This window comes from Myotis lucifugus, unplaced genomic scaffold, assembly GCF_000147115.1.
Source record: "Myotis lucifugus unplaced genomic scaffold, Myoluc2.0 scaffold_94, whole genome shotgun sequence".
Taxonomy (NCBI): domain Eukaryota; kingdom Metazoa; phylum Chordata; class Mammalia; order Chiroptera; family Vespertilionidae; genus Myotis; species Myotis lucifugus.
Window position 1 is genome coordinate 3,125,780 of NW_005871142.1, and position 23,977 is coordinate 3,149,756.

A 23,977-nucleotide genomic window follows, 5' to 3' on the forward strand; every position below is an offset into this window, starting at 1 on the left:
GTTATTTGTGATATATACAAAATTGTTCAAGATAAATTTATATATCTGTTACTTTATAATTTCATTTTTAAGGAAATCATTTGTCCTTTGTAGGTTCTTCGTGCTGGAACAGGTCAGCGCCCTCTTACTCCCAATCAGGGCCAGCAAGGGCAACAAGCAGAGTCACTTGCAGCAACAAATCCAACTTTGGCTTTTGGTCAGGGTCTTGCTGCTGGCATGCCAGGTATATAGTTGGTTAATTGTAGAAATTTGAATAGATATTATTTTGTAATTGATTTTTAGAGAGAGAGAAAAATATCTGTTGGCTGCCTCCTCTATACCCCCCAGCAGAGATCGAGCCTGCAACCGGCTATTTGAATAGATTTAGAATATTAAATGTAGACTGTCACACCGAAGAGTGAAAAATCTTGCCTACCTTGCAATAAATTATTTACAATTCAGATGCCAAGAGTTGAAATTAATGCTATTTATGAGACTTAATGACAGGAATGGAAAATATGTATTAGAATTCTCAACATAGTCCCCCCCCCCCCCACACACACACACACACACTTGATTATAGAGAAAGAGGGGATGGGGGGGGGAGAAACAATGATTTGTTGTTCACTTATTTATACATACATTGATTGATTCTTGTATGTGCCCTGACCAGGGATTGAACCCAGAACCTTTGTGTATTGAGACGACTCTCTATCCACCTGAGCTTTGCAGCCAGGGCCATTTTTTCTCTATGGCGTAAACTGTAGCATCTTTCCAGCTGAAAGTAGCCCAGAATTCTCATGGCAGTTCTTCAAGAAATAAAACCAGTTGGTTAGGAAACACCTGTTCACTCATGGTCTTCATTTTTGCAAAGTAAATGTGTTTTGTAAAAGAAATTGGCAATATGCCTGGTTTATAATTATAACTAAATAATTATAAATAAAATGTTACGGCTTTTTTAACTAATCCATTCCTAAAGCTTTGAGTTGTTTAATTTCTTCATTGGAGATTGTAGAATTGAAGTAGAGTCAGATGGTCAGCTTCAGAGAGCTGACAGCTTTGGCCATATTTCCAGAAATTTCAATTCCAATTTCATCAAGAACTTGATTCATAGTATCTTGGCTTTCTTCTTCATCATCAGAGCCATCAAAGATGTCCTCAGGTGTGTCACCAATCATTTCTTCAGTCATTTCCATATTTTCCGACTGGAAATTCTGCATTGTTTGTAATTTCATCTTCTTGTCAACTGCCTACGTTGTCTTTGCTATAGCAGACATTGTGCAGCCATCTTCATCTGGGAATTTATCACTTTTGTTTGTGTGGATGTAGAAATGACTTTTGTACTTGGGGCAAAAGTTCCTGTTTGCTGTTTCCATAGTTGTGCAGGCTCTTTGGCTAAAACTGAAAGCTTCTTTATTACCAATTTTGGCCATTTTCTTAATTTCTGAATTTACCTGTTTTTTTTGTTTCTCTAATGCTGCTTCATCTCTGTTTATAGCCTTCTCGTAACTCTCAATTCTGTTCTTTATTATATCATCTACGGTTTCTACTTGAAGAGGGCTGCCATGGTCAGAGTCTGTGCCAAGTCTGGCACGTGACTGGGAAAGGACAGGCCCTTGGAGAGTTGAGGGTGGTGAAGCCCATGGATAAGAAGAGGGCAGGGACTCTAGGTAGGACCCACAGAGGGTGGTATCCGTGAAGCATACCACAGCAGAGTCACCCAGATTGGCCACATTTAAAAAGCCTGACTGCGTGGAGTATTATTAAAATCATGGAGTAGTGGGAACTCTAATACCGAGGTGGTAACAGTGTAAAATTGCACAACCACTTTGGACGTGGCTTGGCATTATTTACCAAAGTTGAAAATAATGTGCTTGCTTTATGACTCAGGGTGTCAACTACTATATGTTAGAGAAATATGTACACATACACTTCAGGATACATGTACAGAAATGTTTATGGCAGCACTGTTGATAGTAGCCCCAGACTGTTCCCAGTAAATAATTACTGAATAAATGCATTTTGGTGTCCATCCAGTGAGGGGCTATATAATAATGGAAATGGAAACCGGGATGATCTGTACACAACCACTTGGATGAATTATGCATAAAAACTTTTAAATAATCTAAGCCAAGAGATTGTTATAAATAATAAGACAATGTGTAACTCTTAAGGGAAAGAGAAAACTGGTTGAGCTAAGGACATAGGAGAGATGGGTTCCTGGGCAGTTTCTATTTCTTGACTAGGATAGTGGTTATACTTTTTTGTGTTACAATCATTAACACTATACTTTTTTGACTTTTTGTGTTTTATTTCACAATAATAAATTATGTTCTGCTAGTTAAGTATATTTCTGGTTAAGAAAAAAGTTACTCTCAATACCCCCTTTTTTAGAGCAAAATTCCTCAAAAGCATTGTCTGTACTTGTTTGTGGGTCTTCAGTTTCATTCTTTACTGAACTTGCCCAGTTTGGCTTTTGTCCCTTACCAGGTGACTTCCAGGTTGCTAACTCCATTGCGCAGTTCTCAACTCGTGGCTTTTAGCACCATTTGACATTATTGATCACTCAATCTTCATTGATTTTTTTTTTTTTAATTTGGCCTTCAAGAAATCACATTGTTTAATTTTTTCTTCCTTACTGGTTATTCCTTCTGAGTCTCTTTCCTGGTTCCTCCTCTCTCCAACCTCTTAATGTGAAGTACCCTCAATCCATAGACCCCTTTTTTATTTTCTTGGTGATTTCATCTTGTCTTATAGCTTTAAATATTATCTTTATGTTGACAACACCCAGATTTTTAACTTTCCTAAACTTTAGAGTTGTATATCCTATTGGACCTCTCCTGTTGGATATCTAATAATCTTCTCAAATTTATCATTTCATGAGGAGTTCATCCGTGAGGAAAGTTCTGGGAAGCTCTGCGTTCCTCCTAAATTTTGCCTTTTGCATCTCTTCTTTTGACTAGTCCTCCTAATTTATATTTATTACAGTAAAACTAACTGTAAAACAGTCAAAATTACTGTATTTAATTAAAAACAACCTTTACACATGAAAGTGGTTGTCTTAGTGTTTAAACCTAAAAGTATTGGAGGTTGGCAGTACCTTTTTTCAAGTGGTTGTCACTATTGAGCTTGAGTCCCTGTTACTGTATAAGGCAGCCTTTCTCTTGAATTCTGGGAGTAAACTAAGCCCTATTGACTTAAAGTATCCACTATTTGTAGTTAACTTCTCTCCTGTGCATCTACAGTGATACTTGTTATGTATCATCCTTGGGAGAATTGGCAAAATAGTTATTTTCTGTTCTGTGGTTCAGATGAGGAATCCCTACTGAGAAAGACTGCTAAGAGGTAAACTTCACTCTCCTATAGTTGGAATAATGCAAATTGTCACCTGCCTTGTGTTTCAGGGCTATGAAAAAAACTAATGCCTGCATGATTTTTATTCAAATTTTAGCTTGAGAACCTTTACAAATAGATTGTTACCTTATGATTTTAAGGTATCTGTTTATATCATGATTTAAGTTTTTAAAGAGATGCTTACAAATGAAAATCTAAGGGAATGCTGTTACTGAGGCACTTGGTTTAGAACTTAACTAATGTGTAATAAATATTTCTATATCATGTTATACCTCATTTTCTTAGTCTTTTTATCCATCCTCTTCTCAGAAATGACTAAATAGGAATATTTTTTTATTATCAGCACTTGATAATTTTTATATAAAGGAAAATACCTTATTTTGTGATCCACAAGTGAAAGACATCTTTGTTAACCAGTTAACTGCCACGATATTTTGAATTTAATTTAAAAAGACCCGCCGCTTGCGTCTATAGACGGTTATGGCGTACAAATGGTTAAAACTTAACCTATGCTTTACTACATTTTCACACATTTAGCAATACCTTCTCAAATATGTTTTTCATATAGTAACTAAGGGATATAAATAAGTATACAATCGCTATGTTTTTTGCTTGATAAAAACATTCGGGGGGAAATAAATATGCATGTTTTCTACAATACATGTTTTCATCAAACATTTATTTTAATATTGTTTAGGCTATCAAGTACTAGCTCCAACTGCCTATTATGATCAGACTGGTGCCTTAGTGGTTGGCCCTGGAGCAAGAACTGGCCTTGGAGCTCCAGTTAGATTAATGGCTCCAACACCTGTTTTAATTAGTTCAGCAGCAGCACAAGCTGGTAAGTGTAACTGGCGTTTTCAGGGATAATATTTTTTCTGATATTGTTTGAGATATTTTAAAAAAAGAAACATTTTTTCTGAGTAGTTTTAAGAAGTATCTGCAATTTACTTTGCAGCAGCGGCAGCAGCAGCGGCAGCTGGAGGAACTGCAAATAGTCTTACAGGCAGCACAAATGGTCTATTTCGGCCAATTGGCACTCAGCCACCACAGCAGCAGCAGCAGCAACAGCAGCCAAGCACTAATCTACAGTCTAATTCATTTTACGGGAGCACATCTTTGACTAATAGCTCCCAGAGCAGTTCTTTATTTTCTCACGGACCTGGCCAACCTGGAAGTACATCTCTTGGCTTTGGAAGCAGTAGTTCTTTGGGTGCTGCTATAGGCTCTGCCCTCAGTGGATTTGGTTCATCAGGTAAGTTCCTTTTAAGATGATATCCGGTATATGTATGTTTTTAATGTTAAAATAAGCAATAATAAATAGCTTGTAGTGTAGAAAGGACAGGATTAAAATTCTGGTTTATTGGGTTTTGTAGAAGACAAACTACTTCCTGCAAATCTGTAAACATCTATGAATGTTTTAACTCATTTCAAGCAGTCCATCCTTTTCTCAAATATAACACATTTTCCCCTGGCCTTAAGAATTGTAATTTTTGTTTTAGTAGGTTTGTTTGGAGCAGTATTTTATGCTAGTTACTAGCTCTTCCTTATTCTGTACATAATGCTTGTGGAAGTAAATACTTTTGCCATCTTTAATTTCTGGTGTCTTTGTGTACTTATCAGATTATTTATTCTTATTAAATGCTACTGATTCTTATGATTTTCTTTATTTCATATAATATATAAAAATAAAATATAATGAAATGTTCTAAACAGTCCCTAAGAAACTACCAGTGTGCTTACTTTATTTTAGATTAAATAATTAGCCTTTTTATCACTAAAAGTTTGTTTGAAAGGGTGTTTTTCCCAGGGCCTAATTTTATATATAATACTTGAGAGATTCAAATGTTAAATAACTTCACAAAATAAATAAATTATCCATACAAACTGATTTTGTAACTGAGTGAAATGAGAAGAGGCCCACTGTTGACACCTTGTATTAATCATTCTCTAACATTTCCAGTGTATTCAGGAAGCATTAGGGGGAAAGCTGCTTACCCTCATTTCTCTCACATCTTAGAATCATTAAAACTGCTTCTCGTCTATTTTCCCATCCATTAAGTTATATCCTTTTCTGGTGTAAAAAATGGCAAAACTAACATGTGTCAGCCATTATTAATATGCTTTCCAGGTTTCTAGGGAATGGTCTTCTAAATATTTTTAATATTTATAGGAGGAATGGTCTTGAATAGCAGCTATAAACTTTTAGATGCAAAATGCTTATTTTTTGGTTATAATGAAATACAATAGGGACTTAACCCTTGCCTAACAAAATTGCCTAAAGAATGGGCACGATAACTTCTGAGGGAAAACCTAGTGAACATGGAGACCGTTCAATCTTTTAATTTAATTTTTCTACTTTTTTTTTTAATCCCTTTTGGAGTTTAGTATTCTTATCTCCAGCCCAAGGACTCCGTTAGGACTAATTTTTTGCTTCTAACACAATTGACAAGCATTTTCCCTAAGTAATCCTAAATGCCAAAGAAAATCAAAGAGAATATCTTTTAAAAAACACAAAATTTGTTGCAGTAACTAGTTCATAAACTATAAATTATAAATCCTAAGTAACCCAAGGAAAATAGAGAAGAGCTTTGATAAACCTCGTGTACCCTTTCTAATAAAATATGTCACTGGTGGTCTGGTATAGATTTGTAGGGCCCCTTACGTAATTCTTCCAAATTCCCATTTGTCTCTTAGTTTTGAAGAGCTTTCCCCTGCATTCAGAAATGGTTGGCCTGAACATTTTGTTTCCCACAAATGACCCCTACAGATGCCTCTTTCCCCAAAACTTAACCATCATGCCTCTATAAGCATTGCTTACTCAATTCTGATTTTCAGTCTGGGGCACCTCTGTTTCATCTTGCTTCAGAGGGTATTAACAATTGCCACCCCAAATACTAGTAAATAGTCTTATACCATCTCCCTCCTCTTGGACATTTTGTGAGAATTCATTCAAGTGCTACAATATGTTTGCTTACAAAATCTATCATTGCCGTTTCACATTATGGCAGTTCCATGCCTATACGAAATCTAAAATATATTGTGGTATGTGCACATTTTTGCACACAATAACATACATAGTCATTCTCTTATGATGAAATTATTAATGCTTAACAGTGTTAAATACTCTAATTTATAAAACAGTTGGCCAAGAAGCTTAACCATTGTAATATAGTGATTAAATCATCCTTTTGATACCCATTATTTAGAAAGTGCTGTTATAATTGAAAGTTTGTAATTGAACATTTTATATACACAGTTAATTAATGATTAGTGACTCCATTTTCTAGCTTCTTAGATATTTTAGATAGACTTTGTTTTATATTTCATATTACACTTGCAGGTAATTTAAGCATATAGTAAAAAGGAGCTAGTTTGTATATGTTTAAAGTTATTTCTGAATTACTTTTAAATGTTTGGTTTGGCTTTTCCTTTTTGGAGGAAAATACTGCATGTGTCAAAATTACGGTTCATTTAATTATTTGCCAGGAGAAAGATAGTGCTACTGTTCTCATTAGAGAGCTATTGTCTTTGTCAGTTAAATTGTTACTGAAATAAATAGGACTTTAAAATGTAGCCATGTCTTACAAAAATCACTTTGACAGTGTCCTTTTAAATTAGCATAGTTAATGTAGCAAACACTGACAATTTTGACAAAACCAACTCAAAAGAGCTATTTACTACATTAGCGTTTACATTTGTTTGTGGGGTTTTTTTGCTATTAAAATGCATATAGTTACCTGATATTTCCCTGTTATAATGATATCTTAAGATGTAAAATTTTCAATAAAACACATCAACATCAGTCTTTCAGAAACTGCACTGGCAGGTATAAAAGGTTGAATGAATATTGTTATAATATTTTGCCTAATATAGCCGTGGGAGCCTGGTTTTTTTCTTTATAGAATTTTGAATTTGACAAGAACCAACGTAATTAAAGTTTCTTTATGTCTGAATTATAAGCTTAACTAGGTGTACCCATCATGTACTCTGCTTAATTTTTCTCTTTAAACTATACCCTTATGACCTATATATAATTGACTTGAGGTTAAAAAACCAAGTCCAAATATAAACTTTAACATTCTCTTGACGCAAATTACCATATTGGTCCGAATATAGAGCATGTTCTTAAAAAACTTGACAGATTAAGAAAAGTAATGTGAAATTTCCTTAGATGAAAAAGGCATTTGGTTTAAAAGGACAGTGCTTAGAAATAAGTGGAAGTATACTTGAAAATATTTACACCAAGTGAGACAAGAATTGAACAACCCCTTCAAATACTTGGTAAAGAATTTGATTATCCAGATAAATGTTAAAGGTCAAATCTTGCTTTCTGTTCATTGCATGCACAGCTATATGATGATGTGATTCTATTTTATGATTTTTGTGGAGCACAAAAGGAAAAATGAAGTAGAGGTTAATAGTTGAATTTGGAATTAAGTAAACAGAATTCAGTATGTAGGACAATAAAAGATGTAATATAAAATAATTATATATTATCTAAGAAAAAAATAGGCTGATCAGTCTTCACTTGAGTAAGGGGCTAAGAGGGCCAGTAATAAAAACTTAGGAATGGAAGATCCTGAGGGGTAAGTGAAAGCATGTTTTTGGTGTGATAACAGTGATGAGAACTATTTTCTAAAAGTTTAGTTTTTTCATAAATATTTTGTAGTTTAGTTGTTGAAGGATAAGGAGAATGTATAGTGGGGAATAAGCTGCCATCTATATTTCACAGCTGACTAATATTCGGGCCAATATGGACTTAAAGCACTATGGTTTGAACACAAGGTAGAAGCCAAATTAAATGTGAATGGTGAGGGAAATATGTTAATATTCTGTTTATTAGTATAGTCTTTTCTTGGCATTGAGTTGAAGTCTGAGAACTGGCTCCAGAGATTAGGACACTAGCAAAATTTAATTTTATTGGAATTGACTCTCTAGCATATCATAAAGCAGACTACTTACAATTCCAGGGTTTATAAATCATACCAGGGTATTAAAGCACAGTAATCATATGTGTCAGTGATAAATATGTGTGAAATAATGAACATATGACTGCTATGTTAAATATTTGGTTACTTTATTGGGGTGCATTTATACCCTTTTATGATTAATAAGTTAGTGTATATATAGTTATCACAGTAATTATCTTCTCCATAATGTTTCTAAAAATAATTATTGTGATCACTCCTGTTATTTCCCAGCAAGAGTTGGGGATAGGTTTTATTCAGTTAACACTGTATGTAATTAGGGTTTTTTTTATTTCTTCTTCAGTTGGCAGTTCTGCAAGTAGTAGTGCCACAAGGAGAGAGTCTCTATCTACTAGCTCTGACTTGTACAAAAGATCTAGTAGCAGCCTAGCACCCATAGGGCAACCATTTTACAATAGTCTGGGATTTTCCTCCTCTCCAAGTCCAATAGGCATGCCTCTGCCAAGCCAAACTCCAGGACATTCACTTACGCCACCGCCATCACTTTCATCACATGGATCCTCATCCAGTTTGCATTTAGGTAAAAAAAAACAACCAAAACCCTTTTTATTTGTATGTATACATGTGTGTTTGTGTGTATGTGTTTATAATATATGTGAAATATTTAATGTTGGATAAAACATGCCAAATTGCTTTTGCTTTTAGATATTAGCCTTTTGAAAAAATTCTATTATGAAAATTTAAAGTGAGGGTCTAATGTACAGTAAGGTAAAGACCCCTATTGTATCTTGTTTCTTTTATGAAATACAGTGGTGTGTTTTTTTCTTGTCTGTGCTTTTGATTTGTATGTGTTTTAGATCATCTGAAAAGTCAACTATTTGTACATGATAGTGAAAGAGAATTTTCACTATTGTTTTTGTACACCAGAAAAAAAGCAATTAGTCACATAGTTATTTAACTTTAAATTATGTAGTTTAGTACAATGGTTTTTGCTTTGGCCTTTGAATGATTGGCCATTTACCCAAAGGGTATATGAATTTGTGAGGTAAAGAAACTTAAGGGTTTGGTCCATATACTTCTCTTTTAAATATGTTTAAGGAAAAAAAATGGTTTAGGCTTATTGTACCCTTGAAGTTGGAGCATTTAGAACTTTGTTTGTATCTGTGTATTAAAATTGCCCCCACCCTAAGATTATTGAATTAGTGGTTACCTTTTTCCCTTTCTGGGAAGTATTTGTCCAAGTAGTTAATAGTATATTTGGAAGGGTTTTTGGATATCTGAGGCTTTATATGAATCCCTGTCTCCTCTAAAAAGTATTTCTTTAAAATTAGAGTTTGGATTTTTGTAATCCTAATTACCTCAATTGAAAGTGAGAGGTTCTATTGCTGATTTTTATGTACTTGGAAAGATTTAAATCTGCTTCCAATTTAAAAAGTAATGTTGTCCTTATAAGCAGACATGTTTGACCTCTCCCTCCTCATCATAGGAGTATAGATTTTTTTTTCTTAAAGCTCATTAATACAGTAAGTGACTATGTAACAAAAATATCTTTTATAGTAATAATCATTTAGAATTATGTCATTGAAAAATCCTTTTAAAATAAAAAAAAATGTTTTTATTGATTTTAGAAAGAAGGGAAGGGAGAGGGATAGAGATAGAAATATTCATTAGAGAGAAACATCGATCCGCTGCCTCCTGCACGCACCCTACCAGGGATTGAGCCCACAACCTGGGCGTTTGCCCTGACAAGCAGTCAGACCAGTGACCTCTTAATTCATAGGTCAACGCTCAACTACTGAGCCACCCTGGTCGGGCCAGATTCCATTTTAAAGACAGGTCATCTATCCCAAATTCTGGACCTTTGCTCTATGGGGGATATTGAATATATGTACACAAATAATGAATTTATTCAGGTGGGGTCCTATGATCTGTTTTGCAGCACTATTTGTGTAAATGTATCAGTTTTTATTTTAACACCTTCATTTATTATTTCTTGGTCACAGGAGCTGCTCAGTTCCTGATTTCTATTATTTCTGTTCAGACCTACTTCCTCCACCTTTCTATAAAACATGCCTTTGAAACTTTGAAATGGATACACAAATTTGGAACATAACTAAGACTAGATCTTTCATAGTAGTTTTATGTTTTATTTGTTAAAATTATATGTCATGTCCTGTCATTTTTTTCATAGGTAAGTTTCAGGTCAGATTCCTGTCAACTGTTACTGCTTATGTTGTGCTTTAAAGCCTGTATAAATAGCATTAATTATTCTACACAGGTTGCTTAGAAATTGGGTTAAAAATTACTTTTCCAATGTCTCTATGATTAAGTAGCAATCTAGGTGTGTTTATTTTAGAATGTAAAAATCTAGCTATATAGATGCTTAAGGAAGGAATTCTAGTCAATTACGAGAAATCATAACTTGGGCCAGCAATTCTACATTATCCTGATACTTTGTACCCTTAATTAAACTCCTTCACCTTGAAATCTGATACTTTAATATACCTCTGATTAGAATTATCTGTAGATTACTTTCTTGTATACTCTCCAGTTTCCTCTGGCTTTAATTGTAGTATGACAGACAATATTGTTAACAAGGAATAGACTCTGCTGGATTGAAAATAATTTCATAAATTTGCTCTTGGTTTAGTGTTCATGGAAATAGTTGATCCTTTGCTTTCCTGTGATTCAGTCACGATGCAAGACTTACATGCTCTCTGGTCTAAAAACTATTTTAAATTGTATGTCCTTTAAGTGGATTTCTTTATAAATCAAGTTATCAGGGCTGTGATTATTTATAAAATTCCTGTGGAAATGAATTTGCATATTCATTTTAAAAATAATTTTACTGAGCTCACAATCACACGTTAGGAGTATAATATCATGAGATAAAGTTCTCAATTTCATTAGAATTGGTTGGAATTAGTTCCAAGTTATTGAGATTTTAAGACACACAATCATTATACTTAATGATAGACCTTGATAGCTACATTTTTAAAGTATTGGATAAAACATGTGAACTTTTTTTTTTTTTCTTACTAGCTCTCTGCTCATGCTAGTCACTTTCACAGAAAAAGCCTAATGGCAGCATTTAGTGCTTCTGGTTTCCCAAGAAAGATGTTTCATTTTAATATATATTTTTATTTATTTCAGAGAAGAAGGGAGGGGGAGAGACAGAAACATCAATGATGAGAGATAATCATTGATTGGCTGCCTCCTGAAAGCCCCCAATGGGGATCGAGCCCACAACCAGGGCATGTGCCCCAACTGGGAATCGAACTCCAACCTCCTGGTTCATAGGTCAACGCTCAACCACTGAACCATGCCAGCCAGGCTCCTCCATTTTCTTGTATGAAATTTCAAAGAGCAACTCTTTTTTAAAAAAAAAAACAATTATAACCACAATGTCATTATCATACCTTTTAAAATTAGTAATTTCTCATTACTCTTAATTCCTTAAATGTCATTACTTAAATGTCTTTTTCCAATTGTATTGTTTGAATCAGGATCCAAATAAGGTCCATACATTAAATTTGTTTGATATGTCTTTTTATAGGAACCATTTCCCCTTCATCTTTTTTCTTTTTCTTTCCATGTATTTGTTGAAGAAACTTTGTTCCTGTTGCCTTTCCCATATTTTGACTTTGCTTATAGCAGTAAGCAATGATAGTGTTTAACATGTTCCTCCATATTAACATTATTTCTCTGTATTTCCTATAAAATGGAAATAAGCCTAGGGGTTTGATCTAATTATTGGTTTGTTGGCTTATCATCTTGGCCAGGATATGGTTCTGTACTCCTATCAGGAGACACATGTCTGGTGTCTTTATTGTGAGGTTGTCCATTTGATCATTACCTAACTATTTCTGCAGCAGTTATAAAATGGTGATACTCTTAATTCTGTGGTTCTGCATTTATTAGCTGGAACTTTTCCAGAAGAAGAACTTTTCCTCATCAATGGTGAGGTTACCGTGAAATATATAGTTCATATATGAGTTAGGATAATGCTTGATTTTTTTCCCCTTGATTTTCTAACTTTGAGAATGAGTTGATGTCTTAGCAACATCTAAAGGTGACTGTTTTTTTCAGTCATCGTACCTGTAAATTGATGGAGTTTAATACTAGTTGATATGTTTCTGTCCATTGCAGTCTGAGACATTAATTTTATGCCCTTTTTTTTTTAATTTTTTTTTTTAAATATTTTTTTTATTGATTTTTTACAGAGAGGAAGGGAGAGAGATAGAGAGTTAGAAACATCGATGAAAGAGAAACATCGATGAGCTGCCTCCTGCACATCTCCTACTGGGGATATGCCCGCAACCCAGGTACATGCCCTTGACCGGAATCGAACCTGGGACCTTTCAGTCCACAGGCCGACGCTCTATCCACTGAGCCAAACCGGTTTTGGCATTATGCCCTTTTTTTAATCCCAAAATTTTACCATTTGGAGCCATTTTGAAGCTCCTTCAGATTGGTTCTCCTGTTGACTTCAACTCTACAAACAGCATTTAAATTACTGGTGGATCAGAGGAACATGTGAAAAGAACAAGGAAAGAGAACTTTAATGATTTTTATTTTAAAATGCAAAGAGTAGTCAGTGTCAAATTTTGGGCATCAGGTTCAGTGTTGAATAATACTTGAATTAATTTCTCATGTATTTATCTGTAGTGATAAGGAAAAGTCTTCTACCTGCAGTTGTTACTTTTAATCATTCTCTCTGATAGAAATCAGCATCTTATTTCAAGATACTTCACTATTTGTGATAGAACATTAAAGATTTCCACTATTATTTTATTCTTCTACCTGGAGCTAGCTGACTAGTTTGTTCCTTCCTTGTTTCCTCTCTTTCCTTCTTTCAGTAAACTTTTAAAATGTTAGAAATGTTAGTGGTTTCTTGTTTACTCCGATCTTTATGCTCATAGTAAGTAGGTTGATACAAAACTTCTTGGGTAAAAGCTGTATTCTGTATATGTATTTAATTTAGGGCATGACAAACTAATGGATATTTTCCCTTGTGCCTTTTCATTTTTGAACTGGCTTGTGGGGGGGGTTTTGTAAGAAAAGTACACTAAGACATGTAACCCAAGCTTTGTATTTAGTGAAATTCGTTATTGAAAGGTGGCTATTGGTTCTGAAGATTCATTAACATCATGTATTTAGTAATCACATAGTACTTTAGCTTGCTAGGGATTAGAAAATTTTATAACCTATCTTCTCTCTTAATCACAGCAAAATTTTTATTAAGTGTGTGAGCAGGATGATATTAACTTTTAAGATCATTTTCCTATTAGTAGTAGTTACATGTGTTAAAACTGCTGACCTTTGGCACATATAGTCAACTTCTATAGAATGAAATGTCTAAGAATTAAAACAAATCTGTTCAAATTGGTTGCAAAGCTGTGTGCAGTTTTTCTGAGTTTCATATATGCAGAAAACTAATTTTTTTAAAGCTTTCATTGGAAGTACTATTACCAAGTAGTAAGTTCTCTGTAACTGAATAGCATTTGGTAGTTTTCTAAAGTTCCTTCATGCTCATTATTTCATTTCATCCTAATTGTTAACATAGACTGGCTGAGTGATATGCCCAGTAAAGATGATAAAATTATAGGTCACATGAGCCCAAGAGAGAATAAATGACAGAACTGAGGCTAGAACACAATTCTGATTCCTGTTACTATCCTTGCTTTTTCTGTTAGCCTATAATTAACTGAACAACTTTGCAAAGTGTATAAATAACAATATTCTAATCAGCCTCTCAGACTGTTTATCTCAAAGTGGCATGGTTATGTTTTTAAGTTGTGTATAAGATTACTAGACTTCTAGATACCTTTCTCACTTTAGTTACTCTTGAGATTTATAGTAAAGTTCTTGTCTAGACATTTAAAGTCCAAACATATTACCTACTTCATGAAGTAAGAATGTTTAATCAGGCAGGTGACTCAGGGATAGGCCACAGAACAGCGTATTCAGCCTCAGTAGAATATTACTTACAGGTTCTCGTGGTGGTATAAATGTAAGCACTGCTTCAACCTTTTTGTGTGTCTAAAAGTCATTTATTTGTTGATGAGTATGAAGCCTGTTGAGTAGAAATTCTAAAAGTATTAATTATATGGAGAAATTATTTTGTTTCACTTCTGTACACAAAGTTACTGATCTTAGTTCTACTTTGGGTTCACAATGATTAATTTTACTCATTATCCTTTAATACATTAAATGTGATTTTTGTGCTTCAGTGCCAGAATTTTTCACCAGTTAATTCAGTTAGGATAATCACAGGGTTAGGACTAGAAAACACTTGATCAGATTCAGTGGTTCAGCATCAGAATCACTTGGAGTGCTTGTTTAAAATACCTAGTATGGTTACCAAGGTGTGACAACAGTTTTTGCCTGTCACAAAGGTTGTGGGGATTCTATTGACATTAAAGATTCTATTAACATTTAGCAGCCAGGTGCTAAACTTTTCATAACAAAAAAAGGATTATCCCACTGAAATTTCCAGTAGCGCCCACATGCAGAGACACACTTTGGAAAGGAATAATTCATAATTTACAGACGACTTTACACTTCCCTTTTAATTCATAATTAACTCATAATCTTTGCATGTTCATATGAGCCTTTGATTGTGTCCCCCATCATTTCCCTAATGCATTTTTTTTCTTCCTAACTACTTGCCTTCTATTGACCTGAACTCTGCTTGTCATTGCAGACATAATAGTAAAAAGGAAAAACCCTCGGTCTAATTATTAGTAGCAACCTACTCTTAGTACCAAAATCTGTATTAGTTCACTAGGGCTGCTGTGGCAAATTACTGGAGTCAAGTGGCTTAAAACAAAAGACAAACTTTCAGGGGAACACAGTTCAGCACAGTATAGCGTTTTATGCAGTTTACTCTCTAAGTGTCCAACAAAGAGTGTTCAATAAATGGTAGCTGCCTTTTAAATAACAGTTATTGTGTATAAGAGGAAAACAATGTCATATTAATAGGCAGATATTTAGGTTGAATTAGGCTCATAGATGAGATCGTTGCTTTTTTGTTTCTCAGCAAAAAAACTTACATGCCATGGATTCTCAGGGTCTAACAAATAGTATCAATTTTGAATATTAATTAAAGTGGGCTTTGTAAAGAAACTGATTATGTTGAACACATAAAACCTTTTAAAATGAGATGCCAGGACTCAAGACAAAGGTCTGACCAGTTTTGTCCTTTTAGAAATGTGTAATCAGTATCCCAAAATGATTTATGTGCGTATTGAAAAGCACTGCTGTGAAGTCTTTTTTCCCCATTAATGTCTAGCAGCACGCAGATCAGATTATCCATGGCTGAATGTTTCATATACTTATTTTGAAAACTGATCATAGAAAAAATATTAAACTAAAAGTACTAAGTGGATCTGTTAATGAGCTAGAGGTAACCAAAATTAATGCCATAAAATTGTCTTTTTTTCCCTACTTTTTCCAGCTACTATACCATTGATTCTTTGCCTACTCTAAGTAACTAGTCATCTTCCATTATCATGTTAACATTTCTTGACCTTTCCAGAAGTTTGCCTTTTTTTTTTTTTTTAATATATTTTACTGACTTTTTACAGAGAGGAAGGGAGAGGGAGAGGGATAGCGAGTTAGAAACATCGATGAGAGAGAAACATCGATTCAGCTGCCTCTTGAACGCCCCCCACTGGGGATGTGCCCGCAACCCCGGTACATGGCCCTTGACCGGAATCGAACCTGGGACCCTTGAGTCCGCAGGCCGACGCTCTATCCGCTGAGCCAAACCAGCTAGGGCAGAAGTTTGCCTTCTGAAATGGACTCTGCCTAGTAGCCTGTATGTAGTTGTAGTCTTCAGAACCCAGAATTTACTTGGATTATGATTTTTTTTACTTTAAGTAGTTGACAACCTGCTATAAAATGAAATTATTTATCTGCATAATACAGATAAATAAATTACCTTGATTTTAGTTCTTTATCTGCCAAACTCTTCTATCAGAATAACCTTCTATCAGAATAACCTTCAGATACATTGTTGTTGTTTCTTTAATAAATATTATCCACTGAGGATAATTCAGTAGGTCTTAAATAAGATTGATGAAACTGTATTTTTAAAAGAACACACAGGTCTGATAGGTTGAGGAGCTATCATTCCATATCCTAAGGAGGTGGAAAAGGAAGGAAAAGTAAAAAGACTATTTAAGTGGTTTTAGTTGTTGCATTGTTTTTCTCCCCTGTGATTTTCCCAGTATTAAAATCTTTTTGAATTCTGATGTTTACTAGGGAAAGATTCTAAAACAATAGACTTTTCAAGGGAATTAAATGAAAACATAAAATCATATAATTTGTACTAGAATAATTGCAAGGGTGTTCACCTTCTTTCAGTTTCATGAATGAACTTGAAAGATAACTATGTCAATAGCATAAGGAGCAGCACACTTGTGTGATAAGGTCTGGTCTAAGAGTCCTGGCTGACCTAGTGTAAGTCACATCATTTGAACCATAGTGACTTCATCTGTGAAATTATAATACAGATCTTCATGTCCTCTACACTCTTATTTAGATAGTGATTAAGAAGTGGTAAATGATAGGGGGATGTCAGTGATGAATTGAATGGACTATTATGCCTTTACACTATCAGTAGCAGTGATTTGAACACTTGGAGTGCGGGTGAATTTCCCGCCAAAATATAAGATGGCTCTGTCTTTTGGTTTTGTTCCATCCACCAAAAGGGTGGATTACAAACAAATATTTGGTAATACGCAGTTACAATCGGCCCGAGTTTACACGTTTCCCGCACTCCACCGCAAATCTATATGAACCGAGTTAAAGACGGCTCCCGCGGAGTACGCGCAATTCACGCGAGCCGACTTAACTCGTTTCCCGCACTCCAAGTGTGAATATAGATGACCTGCTTGATTGTTTTTAACAAATTTTGGAATAATTTCAGGCTTATGGGAAAGTTGTAACACTTAATACAAAATAATTCCAGCATATTCTTCATCTAGATACTCTAAATGTTATTTTCCCACATTTTATCTTTTTAAAAAATATTTCTTATTGATTTCAGAGAGGGAGGGAGGGAGGTGAAGAGAGAGAGAGAGAGAGAGAGAGAGAGAGAGACATCAGTGATGAGAGAGAATCATTGATTGGCTGCCTCCTGCATCTCCCCCCCCCCCCTACTGGGGATTGAGCCCGCAGCCCGGACATGTGCCCTTGACTGGAATCGAACCTGGGACCCTTGAGTCTGCAGGCCGACACTCTATCCACTGAGCCAAACCAGCTAGGGCTACTTTATCATTTTTGTTCTTTCTCCCCCTCTCTTCATCTCCCTTTCCCTTCACACCCAATTTTTTTCCTTACATTTGTGAAAGGAAGTTGCAGGCATAATGTCCCTTACTCACAGATACATCAGTGTATGTTTCTTGAAAATAAGGACATTTTTAAAAATATAGCCACAATTATCAAAGGGAGTTGAGGAAATTAACAATAATGTAGTAATACTATCAAATGACCTCAACATTTTTGAAGATTATAGACCAGTAGTTTTGTAGAATATCCCTCAATCCCCAAATAGATTTTGGATGACATGTTTTCAATGTTTTGAAAGCCAAATTTAAAATGTTTAATGTATGTTATAAATTGGGTTTTAAATAGTTTTTATTGATTTAAAAGAGAGAGAGAAACATTGATCGGTTGCCTCCCGCACACACCCTGACCAAGGATCAAACCCACAGCCTGGTTATGTGCCTTGACCGGGAATCGATCCCGTGACCTTTCAGTGCATGAGAACGCTCAACCAACTGAGCCACAGTGGCCAGGGCTATAAATTAGGTTTTAAATGCTTCTTAATTTGTAAGAGAAAAGAGGGTATCCTGCCCTTAGTGAAATTTTTTTTTAGTTTTATACGTGAAAATACTAATTAGTCTTCTAGAAGTGAAATTTCAAGATTAAAAAAATTTTTTTTAAATATATTTTTATTGATTTCAGAGAGGAAGGGAGAGAGAAATCTCAATGATGAGAATCATCCATCAACTGCCTCCTGCACGCCTCCTACTGGGAATCAAGCCCACAACCCGGGCATATGCCCTCATCAGGAATCAAACTGTGATCTCCCTAGTTCATAGGTCGGTACTCAACCCCTGAGTCACACTGGCCAGGCGAAATACCGAGATTTTTTTAAACTCAAGGCAGTTTAACAGTATTAGACATTTTAAGTTGTCAGCATGAGGAGTTTGATGTTAATTGCTGATAGAATGTAATTAAAGAATATCTAGACATTTCTGTTGCATGTTCCTAGGACTACTTGGAAGATATCAAATAAAACTGACATGGTCATTTCTGGAGTAAGTATGTATATTGAACTGGTGTTGAAATTTTTTTTAGTGTATTAAGGACAAGAGAAAAAAATTAGTCTTTATGTTTGAGGTAATAATAAGCAACAATACAGAGAGTCATGGGGGGCGGGCAGTGAACAATTAGGGCAGTACTAGGAAATTTGTGTAAGAAATAGGTTTGGAATAATGATGTGAAAACTAGACTAAAGAATATAGAGTATGTATTCTAGCAGGATGCTGTAGGTTTTAGTGTAATGTGACATCATCAAAGAGGTCCTTTGAGTGGGAAAATAAAATTGTAAAAACAAATTGGAATGCTAATCATAGCACCCCTATCCTGCAGAAAGGTTAAGGAATTGTTAAGAATTGAATGGGCTAGTGATCAGTTATTGTTGTGAACAGTTAATGGAACTATATAAATAGAAATCATAATAGTGGACCAGAAGAGTTAATAGGAAATTGAGACAAGTATTAAGACACTAAATTCTTTCACTTTTTAGATGTAACATGAAAATTTGATGTTAGTAGTTTTGGTGTATAAAATGACTTAAGTTACACACTTTTAAAAAAAGAAATAGAACTGGCCCTTAGGCAGTTGATGTTACATAAAATACTCATGAATATTTATTGTATACTGAACAGACATGTGTTAGACACTAGGTTTCCAGCATGGGAGTGAATGTAATTTTATGGCACTTACGTTGGAGAGGGGGCTGAGGGTTCAAGTAAATATGGATGAAGGGAAATTCAATGAAAAAGAGTAAAGATGAGGACTGAAAGTAAAGCAGTTCACTCCAGGATTATAACATTTTTACTGCTCCTTGTCCTTTTAACTTTTTTGGCCTAGCGCCTCTTTATAACTTTGCACCGACAGTGTGTCCTTGGCACCATCTTTACCCTGTGGCCTGGTTGTATATACAGCACTGTTCTACATATAGTTGGTATACAATAGCATAAAGCTGATGTGGATTTTTGTTAATCTGAACTACTAAATCTGCATTTAGCAATTTTTTATACATTTTCTTTTTTAAAAGGACACTGTCAAGTACTTTTAAATGGTTATATGTATTAAGGACAATTTCCTGCTTATATTTATTTTTGTTTCTATTGACTGCCATTTATTGTTCTTGTTTAGAATGGTATGTAAGTTAAAGAGGATTTTTATTCATTATCTTAAAGATCAGTATTAGAGCTCTAGGAATAATAAATGTTATGTATTACTATGATTTCTTATCTATAAAATAGTATTTATAGAGAGTATTTTTAAACAATATTTTAAAATAGTGTGTCATTTGAATTTATTGTCTAATATTATTGTGGTTTTTTAACTTACAAAAACTTATCAATGTGTTAACTAAGAAATGATTTTTTTTACACAGAAGTATATACTTCTTAATGTGCTTTTAAATATATTCCAAAAATACAGATTAGCCTTCAGTGTTCCTTTAATACTCCAAATAAATTTTAGTCAAATGTTTTCCAGTGGCTTCAAACCTGAGTTGGCTAGTTATTTGCAACTTGCTTGTTAATGTAACTGAAAGTTTTATTGGTGGTTTCAGTATTCTGTTATTGATATTAGTATGTATGACATTAGTTGTTATAATGATGTTTTAAACCATGCTTCCAAGAACAAATACAGGTTTTGTGTATGATATTAGATGTTATAATTATGCTGTAAACTAAACTGCCAAGAACAAATACATTTTTTCCTCGTGTTTTCTAGTCTCTTTTTCCCCCTTATCTCATAGCCACACACATTAAGTAAATGTGTGAGATTTTCCTCCCATTTTTATTTCTTTGTTTAAACATACAGGAATTAGTGGGATGAAAAATTTCTCTACTGACTGAATTTTTAGTTTAAGTGACTTTTATTTGAGGAATGACTTTGTCAAAACTATTTGCTAACCACAACTGCTTTGTTGTAGGAGGACTGACAAATGGTAGTGGTCGCTATATCTCTGCAGCCCCCGGAGCAGAAGCAAAGTATCGAAGTGCTTCCAGCACTTCCAGTCTGTTCAGCTCCAGCAGCCAGCTCTTTCCTCCTCCGAGGCTTCGGTATAATAGGTCTGATATTATGCCTTCAGGCCGAAGTAGATTATTGGAAGATTTCAGAAATAACCGCTTCCCAAACCTTCAACTTAGAGACTTGATTGGACACATAGTTGAGTTTTCTCAAGACCAGCATGGTTCTAGGTAAGTGATTATGATTTTTGATACTTTCCACTACATTTAAAATATTTTTTTAATCCTATTGGATATATTTTTATTATTTTAGAGAAAGAGAGAGAGAGAGAGATTGGTTGCCCCTGCACACTCCTTGACTGGCAATCAAACCTCCAACCCTAGTATGTGGCGTGACTGGGAATTGAACCCACCACCTTCTGGTGTATGGATCGACACTCCAACCAACTGAGCCACACTGGCCGGAGTCACAGCATTTTTGTCTTGGAAATTGCTACCTAGTAAAAGCCTAAATTTTTCTTGGCTAGAATCATTTGATCTGCATAAAAGTTGGAAGCTTTTAAAAAAATAAATACCTACTATGGATTATATTTTGTCTTTTATATTAGGATAAATAATAAAAATACAGGCTTAGATTTTTTTAATTTTCCAATTTTCTTTTATGAGAATTTTTAATACTTAAAATATAGTTTGTCCTTTTTATTGGATTGTTTTTATTACTTTGACTCTAAATCATTTAACATCTTTAATTTTTCTTAAAATATTTTGAATTCCGCCCGGCATGGCTCAATATTTAAGCTTTGACTTATGAACAGGAGGTCACAGTTTGATTCCAGGTCGGGGCATGTGCCTAAATTGCAGGATTAATCCCCAGTGTGGGGTGTGCAGGAGGCAGCTGATCATTGATTCTCTCTCATCATTGATGTTTCTATCTCTCTCTCCCTTTCCCTTTCTCTCTGAAATCATTAAAAATATATTTTAGCCCTAACCAGTTTGGCTCAGTGGATAGAGCGTTGGCCTGCGGACTGAAGGGTCCCAGGTTCGATTCCGGTCAAGGGCATGTACCTTGGTTGCGGGCACATCACCAGTAGGGGGCGTGCAGGAGGCGAGGCAGCTGATCGATGTTTCTCTCTCATCGATGTTTCTAACTATCCCTCTTCCTTACTCTGTAAAAAATTAATAAAATATATTTAAATATATTTAAATATATATATATATATATATATATATATATATATATATATATTTTAAAAGATTTTAAATTTCATTTGTGGACTTTAAGCATCCCTGATGTATATATTATCTTTAAAAAAAAAAGTTAAAAACCAGTTAAATGCTTTTGTGTTCCTTTATAGATTTACTGGAGGCCCAATGCATGAAATTCGTGCAAAAGTAGGCCTTCCTTCCCCCAGCTGCCAGCACCAGCTTCCCTCTAGCACCTGGCACCCGGGCTTCCCGTGTAGCCCCGGCTTCGTCTGGAAGGCAGTCTGGTCTAATTAGCATATTATGCTTTTATTATTATAGATATTCAGTGTTACTTAGCTTAAATTGAAACATTCAAATATAGAAATATTAGTGCCTTTGTACATATTATTTTTTAATCCTCTCCCAAAGACATGCTTTTTTAAAATTGATTTTAGAGATAGAGGAAGGCGGAGGGGTGGGGACATCAATGTGAGAGTGGAACATCAATCAGTTGTCTCCCTCACACTCCCCATCTGAGGATCGAACCTGCAACATGGGTATGTGTCCTGACTCGGAATCAAACCCTAACCTTTTAGTGTACAGGACGATGCTCCAACCAACTAAGCCACAGTTGCCAGGGCAGTGCCTTTGTACATTAAATGCATATACCATAATGCTTGAGGTAGATGTGACTAGGGCCCGGCCAGGGAGGAGCCTGCAACTGAGGTATGTGCCCTTGACTGGAACCGAACCTGGACCCTTCAGTCCTCAGGCTGACGCTCTATCCACTGAGCCAAACCAGCTATGCTTGAGGTCGTGTTCTCAAGATCCAGCACAGAAAGGAGAATGGTAATAGAATTCTAATACATTTATCAAATTTGAGATGTTTTCTTTTTTTATAGTTTTAAGGTAAAACTGAAATTTTTAGTATATGTGCTGCTGAAGCGAGCTTTAAAACTGAAATTTAAGAAATACAGTTATTGCCGAAACCGGTTTGGCTCAGTGGATAGAGCGTCGGCCTGCGGACTGAAAGGTCCCAGGTTCAATTCCGGTCAAGGGCATGTACCTTGGTTGCGGGCACATTCCCAGTGGGAGATGTGCAGGAGGCAGCTGATGGATGTTTCTCTCTCATCGATGTTTCTAACTATCTCTCTCCCTTCCTCTCTGTAAAAAATCAATAAAACATATTTAAAAAAAAAAAAAAGAAATACAGTTATTGATTAGATAGCTGCATATAAATTTTATCTCCCTCTCTAGTTGCAAGTACCTTAAGAGTAGCAAATGAACCTTGTATCATTCACAAGGACTAGCTTATAAGGAATTCAGTTGCATTTGATGAGCTTTATTTCTAAGGGTTTCTTTTATTCTGGCCTAAAAAGATACTTAGTACTATTGTATGTATATTCTGAAAATACATGAATAACCAGTAAAATGTTTGTGATTTTCTTTTTGATTATAATGCAACCGGAACTAAAACATCTTTACATTCTTATTTTTGCCTGTTTAACTAGTAATTTTAAATGAAAGGTGTTGTAAAAGAAATGCTTCGTAACTTTTTTCTTTTTGTTTTACCTTGGCTGTCCACCGTAGAAAATGTGTTAGTACTGTTTCTGAAAATAATTGTGTTTGTGTGGATTGGGCTTGTAAGTACTCAGTTCATACGGATTTTGTAGGAGCTTGTTTTCAGTGTACTGTCATGCATTTAAAAATTTTTTCCATGTAGGTTCATACAGCAAAAACTAGAGAGAGCTACTCCAGCTGAGCGACAGATGGTTTTTAATGAAATTTTACAAGCAGCATATCAATTAATGACAGATGTTTTTGGCAACTATGTTATTCAAAAGTTTTTTGAGGTAAGCACCCATACATGTTTGTATATCTATTTAAGTATATGCTCAATACTTAGAAAAGCTCAGGAAATTGGGTAAAAGTCATCTGTATATATAAAAGCCTAAGCGACCCTTACGACAAAACAACCAGAACAATTAGAACAACCAGTCGACCAGTCACTATGATGTGCACTGACCACCAGGGGGCAGACATTCAACACAGGAGCTGCTCCCTGGTGGTCAGTGCACTCACACAGCCAACCTCCTGTGACCGGCCAACCTCCCTTGGCCCCTCCCCCTGGGCGGCCAGTCCCCCCATCAGTCCCAATCGGGGGTGGGGTGGGGCCCAGCCGGCCAACCTCCTGTGAGGTCCCCCCCCCCCCCTTCCTGGGTCGTCCCCCCCCCCCCCCCCCCA

The 23,977-nt window shown here is 35.2% G+C and overlaps 1 protein-coding gene and 1 pseudogene across 17 annotated transcripts in view; one reads left to right on the forward strand and one right to left on the reverse strand.

The window, feature by feature from the left end:
* The window catches only part of PUM2 (pumilio RNA binding family member 2), a 72,309-nt gene that overhangs the window by 38,378 nt on the left and 9,954 nt on the right, over positions 1-23,977 (forward strand). For 13 of the 17 annotated variants that reach the window (XR_002830019.1, XM_023756466.1, XM_023756470.1 and 10 more), the window contains 6 exons: positions 94-223; positions 4,031-4,174; positions 4,292-4,588; positions 8,608-8,844; positions 20,512-20,779; positions 23,457-23,586. Coding sequence is in view for 16 of the 17 variants with exons in the window: in XM_023756466.1 (XP_023612234.1) it covers positions 94-223; positions 4,031-4,174; positions 4,292-4,588; positions 8,608-8,844; positions 20,512-20,779; positions 23,457-23,586 (1,206 nt within the window). In the remaining variant the exon portion in view is untranslated. The remainder of the gene's footprint in view (positions 1-93; positions 224-4,030; positions 4,175-4,291; positions 4,589-8,607; positions 8,845-20,511; positions 20,780-23,456; positions 23,587-23,977) is intronic. The other 4 variants (XM_023756468.1, XM_023756469.1, XM_006091718.3 and 1 more) reach the window with 1 other exon arrangement.
* LOC102428710 lies at positions 566-2,494 on the reverse strand (annotated as a pseudogene).